Raw genomic sequence first — 23,446 nt, forward strand, 5'->3', positions numbered from 1 at the left:
GCCAACACTGTTGATGTGGTGTATATGCATTTCAAAAGGTATTTGATACATGCCACTCCCCAACCTCAGATTTGTGCCTGGCCTCACCCCCTGGAGAATTTTTTTTAAAACACGTGGGATTGTAGTACTGCCAGTTCGGCAATTCTGCACCATTGAGACTCGCACTTCTACAGCATCGAATCTCTGGCTTCAGATTGGATCTGGATCTGGAGAAGAAAGCGATGAGACTGAGTCAGGGAGTGGGAGGTTCAGCCAGAGGGTGGTTTGGGGAGGCCATAGCTTGGAGCTGAAAGAGGGGAGATGTCACAACTGAGATTAGGCAGGGCAGTGGCAACGAGAGGCCATAACTCAGAGTTAGGAAAGATCAACAGTGACCAGGAGGATCAAGAAGTGAGAGCTTCGGAAAGCAGGATCCACAGTGAGTGGTAGGTACTGTAAGAAAGTTACATTTTCCTTTTATAATTTTAAACTTATTTTATAATTTATTTCATTTAACAATGTAGGAATTTTACAATGTAATTTATTTCAACTTTAGAGCATATATTTTAATATTTTTTTCTGATAGGGAAGGTTCTGCAGAACCTAACTACAGTTTGAACATTGATATTTTTGGGAACCAATGTTTCACTTAAAGCCATTTCACTTAAAGTTGTGATTTTGAGGAACACAGGCACAACTTTAAGTGAGGACTTAGTATCAGACCTAAAGTTACTATTCTGATGAAAGACCATCCTAACCTGGAAAGTTAACTCCATCTCTCTCCGCATATTCTACAGTCTACTTAGAATTTCCGGTATTTTCATTTTTGTTTCAGATTTCCATCATCCACAATATTTTTGCTTTTGTGTTGCTAAAGTTATCTTTTGCTGGGTTGAACCTGTGACTTCTTGACTACTCCCATTGCTTATTTTAAAATAGTATTTCAGTATTTCCAAATATCCATCAATTAAGATATTCTCTTAGATACTTTCTTGTCAGGTTAGTTCTGTGGTTTACCTTAAACCACAGATCCTGACAAGTTTAATCCTGTGCTGTTCTGTACTGCCTCCAATGCTTGAATATCTGCTTGTTTCTTGGACCAAAAACAGGCACAATCATCAGATTAAAGTAAGTCCTTGCTTTAAGTTGCCCTGTTGTAAGTTGTTTCAATTTAATGTTGAATATTTAATAGGGTGAATATTCGCATTTCGCATCGGGAGCTTTGTTCTAATATTGGTTTGTGCCAGGTGTGTCACACGGTCATGTAACTCATTTTAACATAGAACATAGAACACTACAGCACAAACAGGCCCTTCGGCCCACGAGTTGCACCGATCACATCAACACCTACCAACCTACAGACCTATCTATAACCCTCAATCTCATTAAACCCCATATACTCATCCAGAAGTCTTTTAAAAGACCCCAGCGAGTTCGCCTCCACCACCACTGACGGCAGCCGATTCCATTCACTCACCACCCTCTGAGTGAAAAACTTACCCCTAACATCACTTCTGAACTTCCCTCCCTGCACCTTAAATCTGTGTCCTCTCGTAGCAACCATTTCAACCCGGGGAAATAGCCTCTGAGAGTCCACCCTATCTATTCCTCTCAACATTTTGGAACAGTCTCTCCTGCTGCGGACTCTTCCAGTCGTTGGCTGACCTACTCTCCCATTGATTTCCCCACAGCGCCCCCCCCCCCACCCATTCTGGTTCCCGATCTTCCCAGTTGCTGGCCAACCCCCCAGTTCCCCAACCTCCCTCTCGCCAACCCTAATGGTCGTTTGCCACTCCCTGACCCTCCCAGTCCCTGGCTCTGCTGGTACCTGGCGACACCACTCTCTCTCAGTCACACTTCCAGTACCTGGCCCTCCCTGTCTTCGACTCTCACTCTTACCAACCCTTTCAGTAACTTGCCGATCCTCTGAGTCTCTCACCCTTCCAGTCCCTAACCTTTCCAGTTATTGGCAAACCCTCCGGGTTGCTAGTCCTTCCTCTTTCTAACGTATAGTTTAAAATTTAAGGTTTGTAAAGCTGTCATTGGAGTTGTGAAGCAGTTATGTAAGAAAAAATAAAGGGAAGTTAAGAAATGGATAAAATTGAAAATACAAATGAATATTTAAGTTTATTTATTAGTCACAAGTAAGACTTACATTAACACTGCAATGAAGTTACTATGAAATACCCCTAGTTGCCACACTCTGGCGCCTGCTTGGATCAATGCACATAACCAACACATCTTTCAGACTGTGGGAGGAAACCAGAACACCCGGAGGAAACCCACACTGACATGGCAAGAACATGCAAACTCCACATGAACAGTGACCCAAGCCAGAAATCGAGCCCAGGTCCCTGGTGCTGTGAGGCAGCAGTGCTAACCACTGTGCCGCCATGTCACCCCTGTTTTTAAACATTTCATTTTTTTTGAAATTTTAAGAAAAATTATTTACTCAACCAATGGAAAAGATGTTTTAGTCGCATTACGAATTATGAAAAAGTACTCCTGTACTTACTTAGTGATTGACAACATCTGCAATTCCCTCAGGGCAATGATAATGCACATTATTGACTGTATGCAACAGAATATTTCACAGAACTTTCGGTGATAACTAACTCCTCTATTCAATCAAGCTATCAAGATGATAGCTTGGTGGGCAGAATGTCTTTGCGCTCTACTGGCTAAATTTTGGCATTTAATGAGGTCTGCCATAAGTTAAACATGTCCCTAGACTTTCAGCTTAAAAAATGTTGACTACTAAATTGTACAAACTGATATCAATACAGCAACAGAAACAGAGTAATCAACAGTGATGGGACTGAGAAGATGAATTATATTCAATGCCAAATCAAACATAGAAAGGAAAATAAATAAATGGAATGAAAGGTTGGATTCAAAGAGAGTGAGAATAAAGGGAGAAAGAAAAAGTGAGAAAAAATGTAAAATATAAGGATTAGCATTTTTAAAACCTTTTAATTCACATCCTGAAAGAATGAGACTCTATGCTTTGAACAGTTATTTTGTCATGGCAGAGAAGTTGACTGGCAGATATACATACTTAACACATTGTTACAACTGTGCTTGAATTTGCAATTCTTTTTAAATTACTAGTTCCAAATTTCTGTGGTGGTTTTTGTTTGGTTGTTCCCACCATGCAAATACAGCAACTTTACATCATTCAATGCAAGTCAATGGTGAGGTAGACACGGCAACTAGAAGAGTAACTCATGGATATTCACATTTGCCACACACAGCTGACCTTTGTCTAATATTGCTGTAACATTTATGTGCAATTAATGGCGAGAGCGATTAGCGTCAGCAGTCTTTTGATGGCAAAATCTGGCCCTACAAATTAGGCAACTGTATTTGAATAAGTGAGCTGAACAACAGCAGATTACCTTTAATGTAGACAAGTGCACATAGGGAAGAAAATGGGAAAATTGTTTACTCTATCACTGTGGTCTGTAAATAACTAAAGAAGAAATTGAAATAAACCTCACGGGCTTTGTAGAGACAATGCTTAAAATGTTCCATGACTGCAAAGTCAGCAATCAATAAAGCCAATAGAATGTTGAAATGCATAACAAACATTAGATTGTAAGTTGGAAGAAGTTGCACACAAATTGTGGTGTTGTGGTCAGACTGTACAGCAAGTCTCCACTTAACATTGTAGTTGTGTTCCTAAAAGCACAACATGAAGTGAAACCACATTAAGCTAAACAGATTTTCCCATTACAACCAAGAAAAAAAACTATAGTTAGGTTCTACTGGACTTTTTCCTCAGAAAAAAAATTAAAACATTAAACATCACAAGTTGAAATATAATTATTGCTAAAATTCCTGTAATGTAATTGTAAATTGAATAACTTAAAATAAAATAAATTCAAAAGTATAAGAAATATGCCAACTCTTCGTTCTTATCTCCCATATGCTATCTCTTTTGCTTCTCGTCATCCTACGCCACTTTACACCTCTCTCACTCCTCGCTGATCAAACTCATCGAACCCTCTGCTCCCCAACCCACCCTGCTGGGTGATCCTCATGGTTGCTGACAGACCCACTCGTCAGCCAATCCACCTAGTTGCTGGCTGGTCTGCCCCTCTCCACTTCCCTCTTCCATCCGGGGACTCAGGCGTTGAGCAGTGAAAAGCAGCTTTAGCGGGAAGAGCAGTTTTAAGTTGCAAGGTCATGAAAATAGATTGCGAGAAAGGTTAGCCAGCAATCAGGAGGATTGGCTAGCAACTAGGAAGGTCTGTGAGAGGGAGGGTCAGCCACTGACTGGGAGGATAGGAGCATCAGGGAGGGTCGGCCAGTAACTGTGATAAGTAGGGACTTGGAGAGTTAGTGAGATCTCAAGCAGAGAGCCGTTGGACATTCAGCACTTACTTCCTCACTAGCTGGAGCGCCCAAATCAGACTTTTGAGGAGCATGTCTGTTTCATGCCGAATCTGGATGGGCGAATGTGGTGGTAAGAGGGAAGTGCCGGTAAGGTTGGGCGTGCAGCCCATTAAGTCCATTTAAATGCATTTAAATGGCCGTTGCTCCCATTTCAGGTGCGGTCCCGATTGTGGCCATTTTCAGGCTTTGGTAAAGAGAGAACCAATGCAGAGGGGGATGCAAATTGCTCTACTCACCTCAGCCCCGACTTTATCAAATTTTCGCGTCCAAAAATGGGTGCAACGTGATGGTAAAATCGGGCCCATTATCTATATAGTAATCTCACATAACTCAAAAAAAAACTTTCCCAATTAATTGAATCTTCTTTCAGTGGAATAGTGTTGCTTTACAAAAGTTCCTGCTGTATACTCCAAAGTTAGGGCAGCATGGTAGCAGAGTGGTTAGCATTGCTGCTTCACAGCGTCAGGGATCCAGGTTCAAATCCCAGCTTGGGTCACAGTCTGTGCGAAGTTTACACATTCTCCCCGTGTCTGTGTGAGTTTCCCCCCTGTGTCTGCATGGGTTTCCTCCGGGTGCTCTGGTTTCCTCCTACTGTCCAGAGATGTGCAGGTTAGGTTGATTGGCCGTGCTAAATTGTCAGGGACTAGCACGATGAATATGTGGGGCTACGGGCATAGGGGCTGGGTGGGATTGTGTCAGTGCAGACTTGATGGGCCCAATGATCTCCTTCATCATAGGGATTCTATGATTATAATGTGCTTTTATCAATTTCTTGCCAAGAAAAATAGGGAATTGGAACTGCATGCATGCTAAAGAACTTTAATATTCACAATTAAAAATAAGTATGAAAAGTCCGTAGGGCCAAGGGATCTTTTAAAAATAACAAGAATGCAGATGCTGGAATCTGAAACAAAAACAGAGGATGCTGGAAAAACTCAGTAAGTCTACCAGCATCTATCAGGAGAGAAACAGAGTAACATTTCTAGTCATGCTGACTCGAAGCATTAACTCAGCTTCTCTCCTGATAGAAACTGGCAGATCTGTTGATTTTTCGAGCATCCTTTATTCTTGGATCTTTTAAAATATTGTTTAACCCTAACTGTATTCATTTAAGTGCCAGTGTCAGACTGGAGCATTGTGAGATGGCCTCCTGTCCAAATCACATTGCTTGCAGATAGAATTCAAGAAAACTATGACATGTATTTTACAGAACCAAAATCACTTCATATTGACGCAGGAAAAGCAGTACGACAACAGCACAATAAATGAAACTCATCTATGTTACACATGCAAGATTTTGTTACATTTTGGGATTGTCTCTAATTTAGGGTAAAATGCAAAAATTGATCACGTGACCTATTCAAAATTTTCATAGAAATCGTACAGCACAGAAAGAGGCCATTCGGCCCATCGATTCTGCACCAACCACAATTCCACCCAGGCCCTACTCCCATATCCCTACATATTTACCCACTAATCCCTCTAACCTATGCATCTCAGGCCATTAAGGGCAATTTTAGCATGGCCAATCAACCTAACCTGCACATCTTTGGACTGTGGGAGGAAACCGTTGCACCTAGAGGAAACCCACGCAGACACAAGGAGAATGTGCAAATTCCACATAGACAGTCACCCAAGCTGGGAATCGAACCCAGGTCCCTGGAGCTGTGAAGCAGCAGTGCTAACCACTGTGCTACTGTGCAGACCCTTGATTTTGCTATCAGATCAGGTAAAAGTTGTTAAAGATTAAAGGGAGGCCTGCAAACAATGGCAAAAGCATTTCATACCTGCCGACAATGGCAAAAGCATTTCTTTTGATGGTGGATAGACCATTTAGGTCTAGATTTTTGCGGAATGATGCAGACTTTACAAAACGGGGACTTAAATAATTTGATAGCTTTACAATATCACCAACCTTGTATTCCTTTCATGAACTTCTCTATTGACTCTAAAAAAAACATAATTGGAAACTGCGCTGCAGCAAAAATTAGTCTATTTGAATTCAGCACTGAATTGAGCACTGGAAATTCCAGCCCAATTTCCAACAGATCCTATTTTCCAACAGATCCTATTTTCACCCAGTAGGGAAACAGTGAAAATGTGACTCACACATGGGGGAAATCCAAACGCAAAGGGCCATTTGAACTCAGTGCTAAGTTCAAACAGACCAACTTTCACTGGAGCGCAGTGTGTAATTTATGATTTTTAAAGTAGATGTAAATGCTTGTAAAAGGAATCAAAGGTTGGTGGTACTCTAAAGCTATCATGTCTTTTAAATCCCTGTGCTTTAACATTTCCAAAAAAGCATGCCTGTGTCACTGAGTTGTAAAAAATCATTGCTTACAGTTTCAAATATATTTGTTGACATAACCCGAAGGATCATATTACTGCTTGACTAATTCCACAATCCATCATTATCACAGTGGTGAGTGTGTAGGGAGGGAGTGCCAGCGATCCATTGCTTGATTGACAGATTCAAGAGATTATTGAGGGATCAGCTGTCTTTGATGTGGGGTTATGAATCAATTATTTGTTTTAAGTGAGATTAAGTACTTAGCAGATTTAAATCTTGAATGGTTTTTATTAATTTTTTTAAAAAAATAATGAAGTCTGCAATAGATGCTCAGAACTTTATTTTTTCTACCTCAGCATGGTTTCTGAGATCTACCTATGATAGATACTGAATGAGTTGTCATGGAGGTGTAAAAGCAAAGAATGTGGGTATGAGTTAGCACTAGGTGGACAAGAGAACCACAATGGTCAATAGGAATGAATGGGGGGGTCTTGTGTGGGCATGCTGTTCGCAGTTGCACTATATGGAGCTATGCGATGAGTGGAGAACATTGGTTGGCATGGAGGTTATGAAATTTTATTGGGATTGGGTGGGCACATGGGCCAGCATGAGTTGGCATGGATGGGGCACATTGGGGGTTGAAAGCTAGAAGGCCTAACATTGAAAACAAAACTGGGACAAAGAACCAAGGCAGGTGTTTTAAACAGACAGCCTCAGTAATTGGTAGCCCCTGCAGCTGCTTCTCAATTGTTTATGGAGGTGGTGGGCCTAACTGCAGCACGTACCTGTTCTCCACCTCCTCCCTCCCCCCGCTCCCTCCCCCCCAAAACAAAGTTATTTGAGACACGTTCTCCTGAGGCGGATGTGATAAGCTGGGAAGTTTCCAACTCTCCATGCCTGCCTTAGGAGCAAAATTCCAAGCCTTAGTCTCCAAAGCCTCAGAAAGGTATTAGGAATGTCAGGTTTTGTAAATGGTTATACTTTAAACTATCTATTTAATTTCAAGGTAGAACTGGGATTCTAAAAGATAGCTAATTAGCATGTCTACCTGAAGACAAGGCCAAGTAACTCGTGTTGCTTATGGAGAAAGGCTTTGAAAGGGGGAAGAGTCCATAGGAGGTCAGTGCAGGATCAGGTCACAGGGTATTTTCTTAAAAAAATGAATATCTAAGTCTCACAGAATCCAAGAGAGTGAGAAGGAGAGCTGAGATCTAGAGGCAGTAAGTGTCTATGGATTACCATATAAGAATACAGGTCGGAGTTCATGCTTCGATTGAAGAGATTGAGATATTAAATGGGACTGAAAGATTCTCCTCGCTTTAGCCAGAAGGAGGAATTTCTGGGGTAACGCTCATTGTAAAAGCTAAGAAGGTTGAGAAAGGTAAAGAAAAAGGAAGCAAGCCCTTGGGAACCAAGAATCACTTTGGACTAATTCTAGAAGAATGGACACAAGGGATGGACATTTTTGGTTGTTTTAAATATTAAATTGGGAATCTTTTCTTTAGAATATAAGTTAGCAATAGAAGTAGTTTTTGATTAATGTTGCTTTTAGTTTGTGTTATAGTGGAAGTCTTAAAACTTGAAATTTTGTTGTATGATCCTTTTAGCCATCAACTTTGAACTTTTAAAAAATTATCAATATCTACGGAGATCGTAACAGTCACAAACACAGGAATCTATCCTACTCTGGACTGTTTACCTGATAGACTGGCATGTGCAATGAATGAGTGGTAGCCATTTTGCCGAGCTGGACTGGGGCAGCGGGAATCATCTGCTGAAAGGGAGTTGTGAATAGCTGTGTGCTCCATTGTTCTAAACGAATCACCATACTGGAAGGTGTTCTGCACGGTGTGAAAGCTTCCTTGGTAACCTGGAAATAAAGAATAATTGTAGCACAATAAAGAATAGTTGTAGCACTATGATCAATTGGCATGCTTATTTCACTCATATCCATAAGGAATCTAAATTGAATTTTTTATTTTGCTGTAAATGACATCATCAGTGAGTTATGTTAAGACTATTAAAAAAGGGGACACAGAAGAAGTATACTAGTAATCCTTGGTCAGACAAAGGAAAAATCAGCAGGTTATTTGCTCTTAATCTCTATGGTTTCTCTTCCCTCTCCCACTCAGTCATCTTTGGAATTCCCCATTGACCTATTATTTCTCATCTACAAGCTGCCTCTCAGTGATCTCGTATTAAAAAAAATTCCATATTCATGTTGATGATGTCCAGCTCCACGTCATCATCATTGCTCTTAGCCACTCCACTGATTTATCTCACTGCTTGTTCAACATCTAGTATTACCTGAACAAAAAATATTTCTAATTAAATATTAGGAAGACTATTGTTTTCAGACTGCCACAAACTGTTCCTGAGACCAATGATTGCCAACAGTGTCCTACAGCATAATGGTATGTTTTGAAGGCAGTGTGCGGTGAAATATTCAGAAGTCATGTACATAAATTAAAACTATCCTTTGTCTTCAGCTCTGTGGCCTATTTATATAGATGATCTGGAGGAGGGGACCGAGTGTATGGTGTCGAAATTTGCTGATGACACCAAGATTGGTGGAACGGCAAATTGCGCGGAGGGTGTGGAGAGTCTACAGAAGGATCTAGATAGGCTGGGCGAATGGGCCAGGAACTGGCAAATGGAATTTAATGTTGGCAAGTGTGAGGTGGTCCACTTTGGTAGGAATAATGGTAGGATGGATTATTACTTACGTGGCGAAAAACTGCAGCAGGCGACGGTGCAGAGGGACCTCGGGGTCCTTGTGCATGAGTCGCAAAAACCCAGCCTGCAGGTGCAGCAGGTGGTCAGGAAGGCTAATGGAATGCTGGCCTTCATAGCGAGGGGGATTGAATATAAAAGTAGGGAGGTCTTGCTGCGGCTGTATAGGGCATTGGTGAGGCCGCAGCTGGAGTACTGTGTGCAGTTTTGGGCGCCGTACTTACGCAAGGATATTTTGGCCTTGGAGGGAGTGCAGAGGAGGTTTACTAGGCTGATGCCGGAGTTGAAGGGGTTGAGCTATGAGGAGAGGCTGAATAAACTAGGCTTGTACTCGTTAGAGTTTAGAAGAATGAGGGGAGATCTCATTGAGACATATAAGATGACGAATGGGATGGATAGGATAGAGGTGGAGAGACTCTTCCCACTCAGAAAAGACAGTAGGACTAGGGGGCACAGCCTCAAGATAAAAGGGGGGCGGTTTAGAACGGAGTTGAGAAAGAACTTCTTCACTTAAAGGGTGGTGAATCTCTGGAATTCTCTGCCCGTTGAAGTGGTGGAGGCTACCTCGCTAAATAATTTTAGGACGCAGGTTGGTGGGTTTTTGATAAGAGAGGGGATTAAGGGTTATGGGGAGAGGGCGGGAATGTGGAACTGAGCCATGACAGATCAGCCATGATCTTATTGAATGGCGGGGCAGGCTCGAAGGGCTAGATGGCCTACTCCTGCTCCTATTTCTTATGTTCTTATGTATCTCCAAGTCTCAATGGTCCTGTGCATATGCCAGCCTAGAAAGGGTCACACATACACATGGAGGTTTTTTTGATGTTGATAATCCGAACCGCACATAAAAGAACAAAGAACAAAATCAGCCTGGGAAACAGGCCCTTCGGCCCAACAAGCCCACGCTGCCATCTCAACACCACCTCTCTACCCATGACCCCTATCTAATGTTTTATGGCCATCCAGATTGAGGGAAAACTGATTTAGGGACAATTTATTCCTGCCAGTCAGCCTAACAGCACATCTTTGGGGTGCCGAGGAAGGCCCACATGTGCCGTTTAGATTTTCTGTGTTGTCATGCACATGTGCCTGATCAATATAAAAAATCTAAACTGCATAGCCTGTTCCTAACCGGCGCATGTGCAAGTGACCTAAGGTTCCTCAAAACTTGGAGATACCAACCACCAAGCTGAAGGACCCATGCGCCTGCACAAAAAGTGAAAACTCAAAATGGGTACAAAAATCCTGGAGGAAGAGAGGGAGACAGGGAGAGGTCGAAATAACAGGAGAGAGGACAGGTAAAGGGAAAAACAAAGTTCCGTGTAAGCGAAGAAGATGGAGAAATGAAACAGGAAACAAAAAAACTAAGAAAAGGAGAAACATGCTCCAATTGGAGAGAGGGCTGTGTGGAGCAGACCATAAGTGAAGTGGGCTCAGGGAAAGCCATAGTAGATAACGAGATGTCAAAAGAAGCCTTGAAGATCCTAGAAGGCAACCATGGTTAGTAACTTTGTATTGTAAGATTTTGGGGCAAAGACACAACTTTGCAGCAGTAGTGTTCTGCTTGGTATGACCGAAGAGCTGAAATTGTGCCTTTAAGTTGATGCTAGAGGGCATTTACTGTGTGGTTGACCACAGTATGCCGTGGATAAGTTCTTAAAGTGAGGTTATGAAACCCCTTCTGATTCAGATGCAGCCATAAGAATAGAACCTGAGGAGAAAAAAGTGAGATTCAGACACACAAAGTACAGCGTCAACTACTTGCTCTTTGGGTTTTCATAGACCGGTGATGCTCTTGCCTTGCCCAGAATGCCTAATTTGCAGGGAGAAGCTCTCAAATGTTACAATGCTACCAAATAAATTGAAACGCCATTTCAATATGAAATACCATTTACTGTACAGCAAGAATTGATTTCAGGCACCTGAGAGGACAAAACGTAAAGCAAAATCAAAGCAAGAGAGCAAATACAGGTTTCAGATTATGAAAATTAGGCAAGTTATTTGATGGCTGAGTGCGTAGAAAAATCAAAGAGCCACACATCATTGTCTAAACCTTAATTCTGCTGGCATGCAAAAGTATTGAGAGAGTAATATTGGGAGCTGTTGCTGTCAAAGAAATTGACAAAGTTCCTCTTTCTGATAAGATAATCAAAGGGTGTATTGACAGTGTATCAGGTGATATTGAACAGGTGCTTCAGGAGAAGTTAGAAATGAGTGGAAAATTTCACTCTGCAGATCAATGACATCACAGATTTTTGTGGACATTGCCAGCTGTTAGCCAATGTGAGGTATGTTGATGGGGGTTCTAATAAAGAGGATTCTTCTTTTGCAAAGAATTGCCTAGTCATGCAACCAGAGGGGGAATTTTGCATGTCACAACTGCTTATGTGGAGAAAATCAATCTTATCTGGACCAACTGCAATAGCATCTGCGCTGATGAAGCAGCTCCCTTGGTGGGAAAGGTCACAAGATTAGTGAAAGAACAGAATCCTGAAATCCAAGTCAGCCATTGTATCCTGCACCGTGAAGTCCTCAGTGCCAAAAAGAATACTATGTGAGTTAACTACAGTATTAGATCAATCAGTAAAAATCATGAATTATGTGAATCACATCCTTTGAAATCACACTTGTTTACTATTTTGTGTGAAGAGATGGGAGCCAAGTTTCAGGGTTTACTCATGCATACAAAAGTGCGATGGCTGTCTCAGGGAAAGATCCCCTTTCATGTTTGATTCCTTAACATGCTGAAAAAGTTCTTGGCTCAGCATGAATTGCCACACAAAGCCTTAATATGTGATGATTCTTGGTGTGCTAAACTTGCACAACTTTTATATCAGACATCTGAATGAGCAGAATGTTAAAATGCAGGGGAAATGAGAACATTCTGACTGCTACAGATAAACATCAAGACTTCAGATCAAAACTGGTCCTTTGGCAGGAAAAATTGGCAAGTGGGTTGATTTGAGATATTCAAGCTGGCATTAGTAAATCCTGCTGGCAAAACCAACTCAACATCATATCCACACATCTTAAAACACTACAAAAGAAGTTATGCTGCTTTCCCTCCACCAGTGTGAAAGACTTTGACTGGCTATGTGATCTATTTAGTTCACTTTGTTTTGAATCATCAAAAATATTGTTATTGAAAGAACAAGAGGAATTCACAGAGCTCAGGATGGATCATACATTAAAACTAAAGTTTCTGGACACATTTTGTATACTTGCAGCATGAAGATATCCATCTATTTCACTACAGGAATATTCTTACCCTTTCTCACAACCTGTCTATGTGAATTGGCATTCTTAACACTCGTTTATATAAAAAAAACATAAAAAGAGAGCACCTGTCAGTAGAGCAAGACATGTGAGTTGCCCTGTTATCAGTTCCTCCCCGGATCAAGAGAGATTGCTGACAGAAGCAGGCCAGGTGTCATATTAACATTGATGTGGATGTGCTGGCGTTGGACTGGGGTAAACACAGTAAAAAGTCTGACAACACCAGGTTTTAGTCCAACCGATTGTACATTGGGGAGACCATGCAGACGCTACAACAACGGATGAATGAACATCGCTCGACAATCACCAGGCAAGACTGTTCCCTTCCTGTTGGCAAACACTTCAGTGGTCACGGGCATTCAGCCTCTGACCTTCGCGTAAGCGTTCTCCAAGGCGGCTTTCACGACACACGACAGCGCAGAGTCGCTGAGCAGAGACTGATAGCCAAGTTCCACACACATGAGGACGGTCTCAACAGGGATCTTGGGTTCATGTCACACTATCTGTAACCCCTGTGACTTGCCTGGGTTTGCAAAACCTCACTCACTGTGCTGTCTGGAGACAATACACATCTCTTTAACCTGTGATCAGTGCTCCTTCCACTCACATTGTCAGCCACTTTAGGACTTGAACAGCAGGTTAGGTGTAAAGATTCGCATTCTAATCAGTAATCTCTAAACTGTCTGTGCTTTATATGCTCTGTCTGAGGCCAGAACTCTCCATTCACCAGACAAAGACGGAAACCTCGAAAGCTTGTGCGTCTACTATCAAATAAATCGGTTGGACTAAAACCTGGTGTTGTCAGACTTTTTACTATCATATTAACATTGCCAGTAAGTTGCTGCCCACAGTATTTCCTTAATTTATGAACTTTCATATTGAGAATTGCAGACTTAAAAAAACTGAACACAATTATGGGAAAATAAAAAAGTAAGAGGTGTGCTTCAATTTTTATCATAATATAAAGGTGTGCACATATAAAAGGTTGGGAACCACTGCCTTAGACACTGACTCATCCTTCTCACTGGTTATTTTCTGACACTGAATCAAACCATTCACAATTTTGGCATCCTATCTGATCTTGTGTTAAGTTTCCAACCCCATATATCCTCTCCATCACTAAACTGCCTACTTCTACCTCCACTGACCATTACCACCCCTTCCACAGCTCACCTGCTGAAATCCTCATTCATGCCTTTTGCGATCTCTAGACTTGACTATTCTAATGTCACAATTTAAAATTCTCAGCCTAAATTTCAATTATTTCCATTACTAACTTGTAAGCAGCCCTACATTCCTTCAAGATATCTGCATTCCTGAACTCCTTGGGTTCTAACCTCTTGTGCATCTCCAATTTTCATTGTTCCAGCATTGGTGTCCCTGCCTGTCTAGAAGCTCTGGAAGTCTCGCTTTAAACCTCTCTCGCTTCTCTCCTTTATTAAGATGCTCCTTAAAACCTATATTTTTAATTAGATTTTGATCACCTGTCTTACTATCACTTCATCTCATTATTTTCACAATATTCCTGGGATGTGCCTTGGGATGTTTTACTATTTTAAATATGCTGGTAAATGCAACTTGTTGTTGAATTTTATCCAGCAACCTCCTCTGAATTCTCAGGTGAAGACATGATCAGGGCTTGATATAACTATTGAACACTTACAATTACTATCTGGGGTGACACATGAAGAATAACGACTCAAATGAGATACCTGAGGGCTGTCATCAACCCATGAAATCTTAACATCAAAAGGTCAGGATCTCTGAAGCAGAAATGGCAATGTGTACATAAATATGAGACCACACAAAGAACATGTTTATGAATAGTGCATTTTATAAGAATTAAGTACACTCTTATATTTGATAAAAATGCTTGCATAAGGGATGAAGGGAACAACATATGCAGAAACACATTCAACATGGACCACATAAACACCCAGTATGCACTAACAGTTGTGACCACAATCATTTGTTGCATATTACTGATAGCTAGATAATGCAATCTTTGAATAGTCACTTGTAATTTAAGATTATCATCCCACATGCCTGCACTGATGCTTTTTTTTATGCCATAATTTAATCTTTTCCATGTTATTGGACTTTACTTTTAAATTAATTCTTTACACATGAGTAGTCCCATTCGCAAGACCACTAGTAGATAATTACTGGTGGATTAGCTGAAATTCCTTCAATGTTTCAACAAGCATCGTTTGAATCTTGAATGACAAAACCACGTTTTAATGATATACAAGGAAATACCATCAGTAATTAAACTGAACGTAGAAAAGTGAGCATAAAGACTCAGCCTTTCTTTCTCTCTCTTGCAAACATCAGTAAGGCCTGTCCAATAATACCTTCTTTATTATCTGAGAAACCACTTCTGACTATTGATTTCCTGCTGGATAATGGGTAACTTCACTTCCTTTTGTGGTTTATGAACATTTATTTTAATACTCATTCATCTGACATAAACTATTAACTAATCCTGATTTCTTAACAGGAAGAATGGGAGCTGAAAGCCATTTTCCATTCCTTTACCCTTCGTGGTTTTAGTTTACCTTGGGGGAATTTCACATTAGATGCTTTGAACTGTGACCAGGAAAAGGATTTTAAATTAATGCAATTAAACAATTGGAAGGTGAATTAAAACACCCAATAAAATTTTAAGACACTGGGGGGGGATTCCTTGACCTCGCTACACTGTTAGTACGTTACACCGATTCTGAAGTATAGCATGCAAGGCTAAAAATCCATTTTGCGCCCAGTGCAAAGCAGTTTGCAATTCTCCTGGCTCCTTTCTAATGGCACAAACCGTTTTGCACCCATTTTCACTGAGAAAGGGCGCTAGACTAATTAGCATAAGACCGACTGCATTTCAACCTCATTAGCGAAATTGTGATGCGAACCCCCCCCACCCCGCCACCCCGGGAATCTGTAGCGTGATATCACACCAGCGCAAAGCAGTGCTGTTCCTTTAAAGTGTGGTTGTAGCGCAACAGTTGCGAGGGAGAGTGAGGAGGTAAGTACCACTGTGCACCAAATTTCAGAGCGCAGAAAGGTGATTCAGCCGCTGCCATAATGGGCAGAATGAGGCTTGGGGCCCTGATGGGTGCAGGAGCTCAGGAGGGGCTCGGCCTGGGCCAGGGGCTGTTAGCTCAGGGGTTGTTATTGGTTTGAGGTTATTGTGTGGTGAACATTCTCCCTGCCTGCTGAAAACCTCCCCCCCAGGGGTTGCATATGAGGCGGAGTTCAAATCCCACTAATGTTGCACCTTCCACCCTGTCACCTGTTGACTGGGAAGGCTCAGTGGTTCAGTGCGGACATTCCATCCCAGGCCCCACTAACGGTCACAAGCACTTGGCAGCTGTTGCCCCAATTAAGGGAGGCCAGCAGGTGGTAACACAACTCACCACACTGCAGGAACCCTGTGGTGCTCCCTATAACAGTCACCCATTGCATGAACATTACGAGGGCACCTCCCTACTATTGGTCTGACCTGGACACCATGTCTGGAAGCCACTTTGCACCAAACATCCAGGCGGGTACACACTGGTGTATACTGCAAGGGTTCTTCATTGAGAACCTTCCCACAGTCACACTTATGCTCAATATGAGCACCAGAGTGCTGAATCCTGTCTGACCTCTGCTGCGCCACTGGCCTGTGGTATTGGTCCAAATCTGGGTGGGGGCGGCCATCCAGTGAGACAGATCCACAGCATACATCATCAATCACACAATTCTACTCAGGTGCAAAAGGCAGCATGCCACACCATGTGAAGGGAAGGTACAGCCATATGGGATATTATTGGCGACCATGAGAGGGCAGTCTCCGTACTTGCTGAGGCAATGATGTGGTAACGGTGGGCAACCAGTGCAGATTCTGCATGGCACGGGGGATGATTAGTGTTTTCGGGTTCAGATGCATGGGGACACAGGGGTGCTTGGAGGAACTGAGGGACCTGGGATGGATAACCTGACAGACTGTCTCTCATTCACCACACGCCCCACCAGAGCAAGAATGAATATTGGAATGGAGCCAGCAGAGCTGACAGTGATCGTTGTCACTGCCAAGGCGTGAAGAAACATCGCTGCCCATGGTACGGCCAACCCCAGCCGGAGACCACACCAGTGCAACAGAGGGCTACTGTTAGGGATTGGTCTGAGGAGGAGGGCAGAAAACAATGGAGAAGGTAACCCTAGCTATACTGGACATTCATGACATTCATGAGCTGCTGGACACCATATCTGCTTAAGGCTCTGTCTCAGTGAGGACACATGCGACATCTGTGCCATGTCCAAGTGGACTTGGCATCTTGTCAGTGGGGAAGATAGCCAATCCTGGTGTCAGTTAAGGTGACAGCTGCCCTTAATTTCTACACCATGGGGTCATTCCAGGGTTCAAACAGGGACCAATGTGACATTTTGCAGTAATTGATCCACATGTACATCTGGGAGGTGAAGGATGCCCTGTACACTGGGCTGGACACTACATCCATTTTGACCTCAACAAGAAGCCCAGGCTGAAGGCTTTGCTACCATTCTCCAGGTTCAGGGGGCTATAGACAGTACACCATGTCATCCTGGGGGCACGGTGGAATTGGGGTTGCCCTTTATCATTAGGAAGGGGTTCCACTCCCAGAGTGCAGATTGTTTGCACCCACCTCGTTAACATCCTGGAGGTGTGCGCATGCTTCCCAGGGAGAATGCACAACAGCTACATCCTGCGATACTTAGACATCCCCGTCTAAGGAGCGCCCTGGGCTTCTGGGATGACTTGTGGGGGACAAGGGCTAACGATGAGGTCATAGCTAATGATGCCAGTGCAGAGACCTGAGACCGAGGTGGAAATCTGCTACAATGAGGCCCACTGTGCCACCCAGTCCATCATCAAGCAGTGCATCAGGCTCCTTGAGTTGCAGTTCCACTGCTTGGATCCCTCTGACAGAGTCCTGTACTATAGCCCCGAAAGGGTCATCACACTGTTTCTGGGTGCAGGACAGGGATCTCAGGGGATCTGTGGGGACAGTCCGCACCCAATGGGTGGCAGGGATCTGGAGGGGCCATTAAATCTCTGACCATTCTTACACAGTCGGCTGAGAACCGCGGTGGAAGATGGGACTTAGGCAACTTCAGTGGGAGTTGTCAGTGCAGCGTGGGAGGGCTGAGGGGCTTCTCCTACCCTGGACTGTGCTCCATGCATCTATGGGTGTGAAGCTCCCTGGGGAGGACAGGTCACAAACAGAGGAGTCGCAGCTGTGGAGTGCAATAATCTTCAACTGTTATTATTTACAGTGCATTCTATCTCTAACTACCTGTGCCCTCTTGATGACCCTACAACATCTTCATCTTGTAGGGCCTGCTACTATGTTAAGTGATTCCCCAGGGTGTACATCAGATATGGAGGCAGTCAGCTGTGTTCCGCACCCCATGGCCTTTGATGCGTTTGGTGGGCATTCCCTGGAGGACTGGGACATGTAGGGCTCCAGCTTTTGCATCCAGTTCTGCCCGCTGCCTGAGAGTTTCACTGGTGGGAATCAGAAGAGCTAGGGATGACCAGGGTCTCCTGGATGGAAGGCCCAGGCATGGGTTCCAGCACTTCCTCCTCCTTTGGGTGCTTGTGGGCCCAAGGAACATTCTATGGAATGGCAGGGGAGCTGAAGTTAAGTTCAGAAGCCTCTGTGTTACTTGGCACTACCAGTACTGGATGCCCAACATTGTCTGTTCCATGGTGTGTGAGCCCTCAGCAATGGCCATGTGAGTCTGAACCAAGCTCTGGAGCCCCTCAGCAAGTGCCCTTTGAGTCTGGGCCTAGCTCTTGAGGCCCACAGCCAAGGCCCTCAGCCATGCCATTAACCCTGCCACCCAAGGCTACTGCTTCTGCCGCAGCTGCCACCCTTGCAGTATCAGTCTGGGTACCATGCAATGCAGGCACTACCTCCTTCACCTGAAGTTTGTTTGACTCCTCCAAAGAGCCTTGCACTTGCTGGAATGTCTCCAACACCCCTCCTGCAATCCCCGGCTCTGCTTCTGCATCCCCAAAAGTCTATGAGAACCTATTTCAGCAGTCAGGCATCGAACTGCGGCCAGATGTTTCTCTGGATCCAGCAGGCATCCACCTGCCCTATTTCTCAGACATTACCGCCTCCACCTATGTGTATCAGCAGCTGTGTGGCCCTCATCAGAAAGTGACCACAAAGCCTCTCTGGTAATTGCACCCACTGAGATGTCTCTCTGTGCGGGTGATGCCTCTGACCCTTAGTTGGTGGTTTCCTTCATGTTTTTCCCTGAGATGTTGTTCTGGGTTATGCAGGGGTGGCTGACTCCTGATGATCCAGCTTCATCTCGTATTGCTCCTGCAAGAGAAGACACATGGGTAAATGCTGGAGGAATCTGGCCAAGTTGACACTTAATTGAGAAAGGTCTAAATGGCTGAAGGATTTGTAGATATCACAGTCGTTCACAGCCCTGTCAAGTGACTCCCCTGTGAGATTCTTTGCTCGTTCCTCAAAGGGGGTCAGGAGCCACAGTTCGTGAGTTCCACCACCCATCTTCTTCCGCTCTCTGTAGTTATGTGCCAGAAGTCCCTGAATTTCTGCTCCTGGGTCGTCTTCCCTCCTGTGGGTAAAGGATGGCCTACTGTAACTGGTGACTGTAAGTGTAGCGGGAAAGTTTAAAAGCAACTCCCGCTTGTTAACAGTGCACGGCTGTGGCCATTTCAGGTGGGTCACACACCTGGAGACTCAGTAACGGTGATATTCACATGACGGCTCTTTCAGTGCACTAAGTGTAGGAGGAGTGCAAGGTAGAATGCCGAAAAGACTGGCACTATTCACTCCTGTTTTCTCGCTGTTATGACACTTAGAAATATTTGGAGAGAATTCCACCCAAGGTTTTGTTTTGAAGATTCTCTGCTTTTCTAAGATGTTGATTCTAGCCGGGTTTTACTTACAGCCACTAGCAGCCTATTGGTAATTTGTCCAGTTGATGACCATTCTTGAAGTATGAGCCTAGATAAGTATCAAGAGATTATTTGACTTTTAGGAAGTCCAATCCTGCATCACTTTATGTCTTCAAATTTGAGGCTACTCCTTCATGATCAATATCAGGCACCTGACAGACTTCTCCCTTTCCCATCCCTGGAAACACCAAAACCATTTGTGGTAACTTCATTTCTGTGTCTGTTTTACTGGCTTGTTACCATATGAGGCCAAAATTTCCTTAGCTCTTCTGCACCTCCCAGTTTTCTTTCTCCTCTCCTGCAAATATTGTCTCATGCTGTGGTACAATTTCACAGGCAACAGCTACTTGAACATAGCTTATTGAATCACTGTTGATATGTGATGATATAGTGTTAGCAGGCTACTTGATTGAGAGCACCTTCACCACAAGGCCATCCTATCCTAATGGAAAACCCAGCATGCATTCATCATGAATGGAATCTCTCGTTGTTTTAACTCTTCCCTCATGAAATAGCTGAGACCACTTGCATCATTGCCATAGCCAAACTGGCTAGAATCAATTTGGAACTCCTTTGCTTTTATGAGTTAACACCATACCAATCAAATTTCTGCCATCTATAAGAATTCATTAAAAACGTTTCTCATACATGATAATTCTGATTTAGTTTACTAAAGTGGCATTTACTTCTTATAGCACTAAAATTTTAAACTTAACCATTACTGCTTGCATCTAATGTTTTGTGCTTTAGATTTTTCCTGTGACCTTACAAAAAATATTTCAAAGTACCTGCTTGAAGGGGTTGCATCAGTTGATTTTGAAAGAGTGGGTAGGACTTGTGGTGCCCTCCGCTGAGCTGGTTGTTGGATGATTGAGGTGAGTGAGGATCATGCCTCTGCAGCAGTGCTGGCGCTAACATTTTCCTTGGACTGACCAGAGAAGGAAAAGGAAGAACAACTGGTCCAGGCCTGCAAGGAAATAAGTGTATTTTAGCAATGTAACCTTACAACAGCATTCATTCCATGTTTCTAAAACCACAAATAATAAACTCCAGCTTCCTGAGGCTCCACAAGTTTGGAGTTTTTTGGTTGGTGGGCGCAAATCATTTCCAATATTTGATTTTAGGGGAGCTGAACAAAACTGTACAACAGACACGTTGAACTTCATGCACAGTCATTAATGGATATGATGTAATTGGGATCTCGGAGACCTGGCTACAGGGTGACTAGGGATGGGAACTCAACATCCAGGGGTATTCAATATTTAGGAAAGATAAGCAGAAAGAGGTGGTGAAATGGCATTGCTGGTTAAAGAGGAGATTAATGCAATAGTAAGGAAGGACATTAGCCTGGACGATGTGGAAACTGTATGGGATCTGTGGAACACCAAAATTCAAAAAACATTAGTGGAGGTTGTGTACGTACTAAACAGTAGTAGTGAGATTGGGGATGGCATCAAGCTGGAAATTAGAGATGCGTGCAGTAAGGATACAGCAGTTATCATGGTTGACTTCAATTTGCATATTGATTGGGCTCAATAACCTGGTAGCAATGTGATGGAGGATGAATTCTTGGAATACATAAAGAATGGTTCTCTCGACATTATGTCAAGGAACCAACTAGAGAGCAAGCCATCCTTGACTGCATATTGTTTAATGATAGAAGAATAATTAGCAACCTTGTGGTGCAAGATCCTTTGGGGAAGAGTGACCATAACATGATAGAATTCTTCATTAAGATGGAGGGTCTGAGAATAGGGTCCTGAATTTGAGGAAAGCTAACTTTGGTAGTATGAGATGTACATTGGCTAGGATAAACTGGCAAAGGATACTTAAGGGGTTCACAGTGGATAGGCAATGGCAGACATTTAAAAAACATCTGGATGAACTTCAACAATTGTGCATCCTTGTCTGGTGTAAGGGTAAAATGGGGAAGGTGGCTCATCTATGGCTAACAACAGAATTCGGGGATAGTGTTAAAGCCAAAGAGGAAGCATATAAATTGGCCCAACAAAGCAGAAAATCTGAGGACTGGGAGAAATTTGAAATCCAGCAGGGGAGGACAAAGGGTTTAATTCGGGAGGGGAAATGGAATACGAGAGTAGGCTTATAGAAACCATAAAAACTGACTTCAAAAACTTCCATAGATATGTGAAGAAAAAAAGACTGGTGAAGACAAATGTAGGTCCCTTACAGTTAGAAACAGATGAATTCATAAAGGGCAACAAAGAGATTGCAGACCAGTTGATCAAATACTTTGGATCTGTATTCATTAAGGAGGACACAAATAACCCTCCACAAATTCTAGGGGACAGAGGGTCTAACATGAAGGAAGAACTGAAGGAATCCTTATTAGTCAGGAAATTGTATTGAGGAAATTGCTGGGAATAAAACCTGATAAGTCCCCAGGGCCTGATGCTCTGCACCACAGAGTAATCAAGGAAGTGGCCCTAGAAATGGTGGATGCACTGGGGATCATTTTTCAGCATGCTTTAGACTCTGGAAGAGTTCCAGTAGATTGGAGAGTAGCTGATGTAACCCCACTTTTTAAACAAGGTGGGCGAGTGAAAATGGAGAATATAGGAGTCAATCATTAAGGATGTAATAACTGAGCATTTGTGGTGACAGGATAGGTCTGAGTCAGCATGGATTCACTAAAGGGAAATACTGCTTGACAAATCATCTGGAATTTTTTGAGGATGTGACCAGTAGAGTGGACAAGGGTGAACTAGTGGAAGTTGTGTATCTGGACTTTCAAAAGGCTTTTGATAAGATCCCACACAAGAGATTAGTGAGCAAAATTAAAGCTCATGGTATGGGGATAATGTATTGACATGTATAGAGAACTCATTGGTAGGAGAGAGTGAGAATAAACAAGTCCTTTTCAGAGTGGCAAGCAGTGACAAGTGGTGTACTACAAGATTCAGTGCTGGGACCCCAGCTATTTACAATGTACATTAATGATTTGGATGAAGGAATTGAATGCAATATCTCCAAATTTGCAGACCACACTAAGCCGGGTGGCAGAGTGTGCTGTGAGGAGGATGCCAAAAGGCTGCAGGGTGACTTGGACAGGCTGGCTGAGTGGGCAAATACTTGGCAAATGCAATATAATGTGGATAAATGTGAGGTTATCCACTCTGGTGGCAAAAACAGGAAAGAAGATTATTATCTGAATGGTGGCAGTTTAGGAAAAGGGGAAGTGCACCATGACCTGGATTTTGCTGAAGGTTGGCATGCAGGTATGGTAGGTGGTGAGGAAAGCAAATGGCATGCTGGCCTTCATCGCAAGAGGATTTGAGTATTAGGAGTAAGGATGGTTTGCTGCAGTTAAACCGGGCCTTGCTGAGACCACACCTTGAGTATTGTGTACAGTTTTGGTCTCCTTGTCTGAGGAAGGACATTCTTGCTATTGAGGGAGTCTAACAAAGGTTCACCAGACTGATTGCTGGAATGGCAGGATGACGTATAAAGAGAGACTGGATCGACTGGGCTTGTATTCACTGGAATTTAGAAGAAGGAGACGGGATTTCACAGAAACATATAAAATCCTGATGGGACTGGACAGGCTCCATGTGGGAAGAATGTTTCCAATGTTGGGGAAGTGCAGAACTAGAGGTCACAGTCTAAGAGTAAGGGATGAGCCATTCAGGATTGAGATGAGGAAGAACTTCTTCACTCAGTTGTGAACCTGTGGAATTCTCTACCTTAGAAAATGATTGGGACCAACTTGCTGGATATGTTCATGAGGGAGCTGGACGTGGCCTTTTTGGCTAAAAGGATCAAGAGGCATGGAGAGAAGGCGGGATGGG

General features: G+C 43.2%; 1 protein-coding gene across 1 annotated transcript in view; it reads right to left on the reverse strand.

The window, feature by feature from the left end:
- The window catches only part of LOC145347848 (zinc finger protein GLIS3-like), a 370,782-nt gene that overhangs the window by 17,026 nt on the left and 330,310 nt on the right, over positions 1-23,446 (reverse strand). The window contains exons 9-10 of the mRNA XM_080195761.1: positions 20,426-20,604; positions 8,370-8,540 (exon numbers count right to left, since the gene is read on the reverse strand). Coding sequence (XP_080051887.1) covers positions 8,370-8,540; positions 20,426-20,604 — 350 coding nt within the window. The remainder of the gene's footprint in view (positions 1-8,369; positions 8,541-20,425; positions 20,605-23,446) is intronic.

The sequence above is a fragment of the Carcharhinus amblyrhynchos genome, chromosome 9 (genome assembly GCF_965287045.1).
Source record: "Carcharhinus amblyrhynchos chromosome 9, sCarAmb.v2.hapA, whole genome shotgun sequence".
NCBI classification, from domain to species: domain Eukaryota; kingdom Metazoa; phylum Chordata; class Chondrichthyes; order Carcharhiniformes; family Carcharhinidae; genus Carcharhinus; species Carcharhinus amblyrhynchos.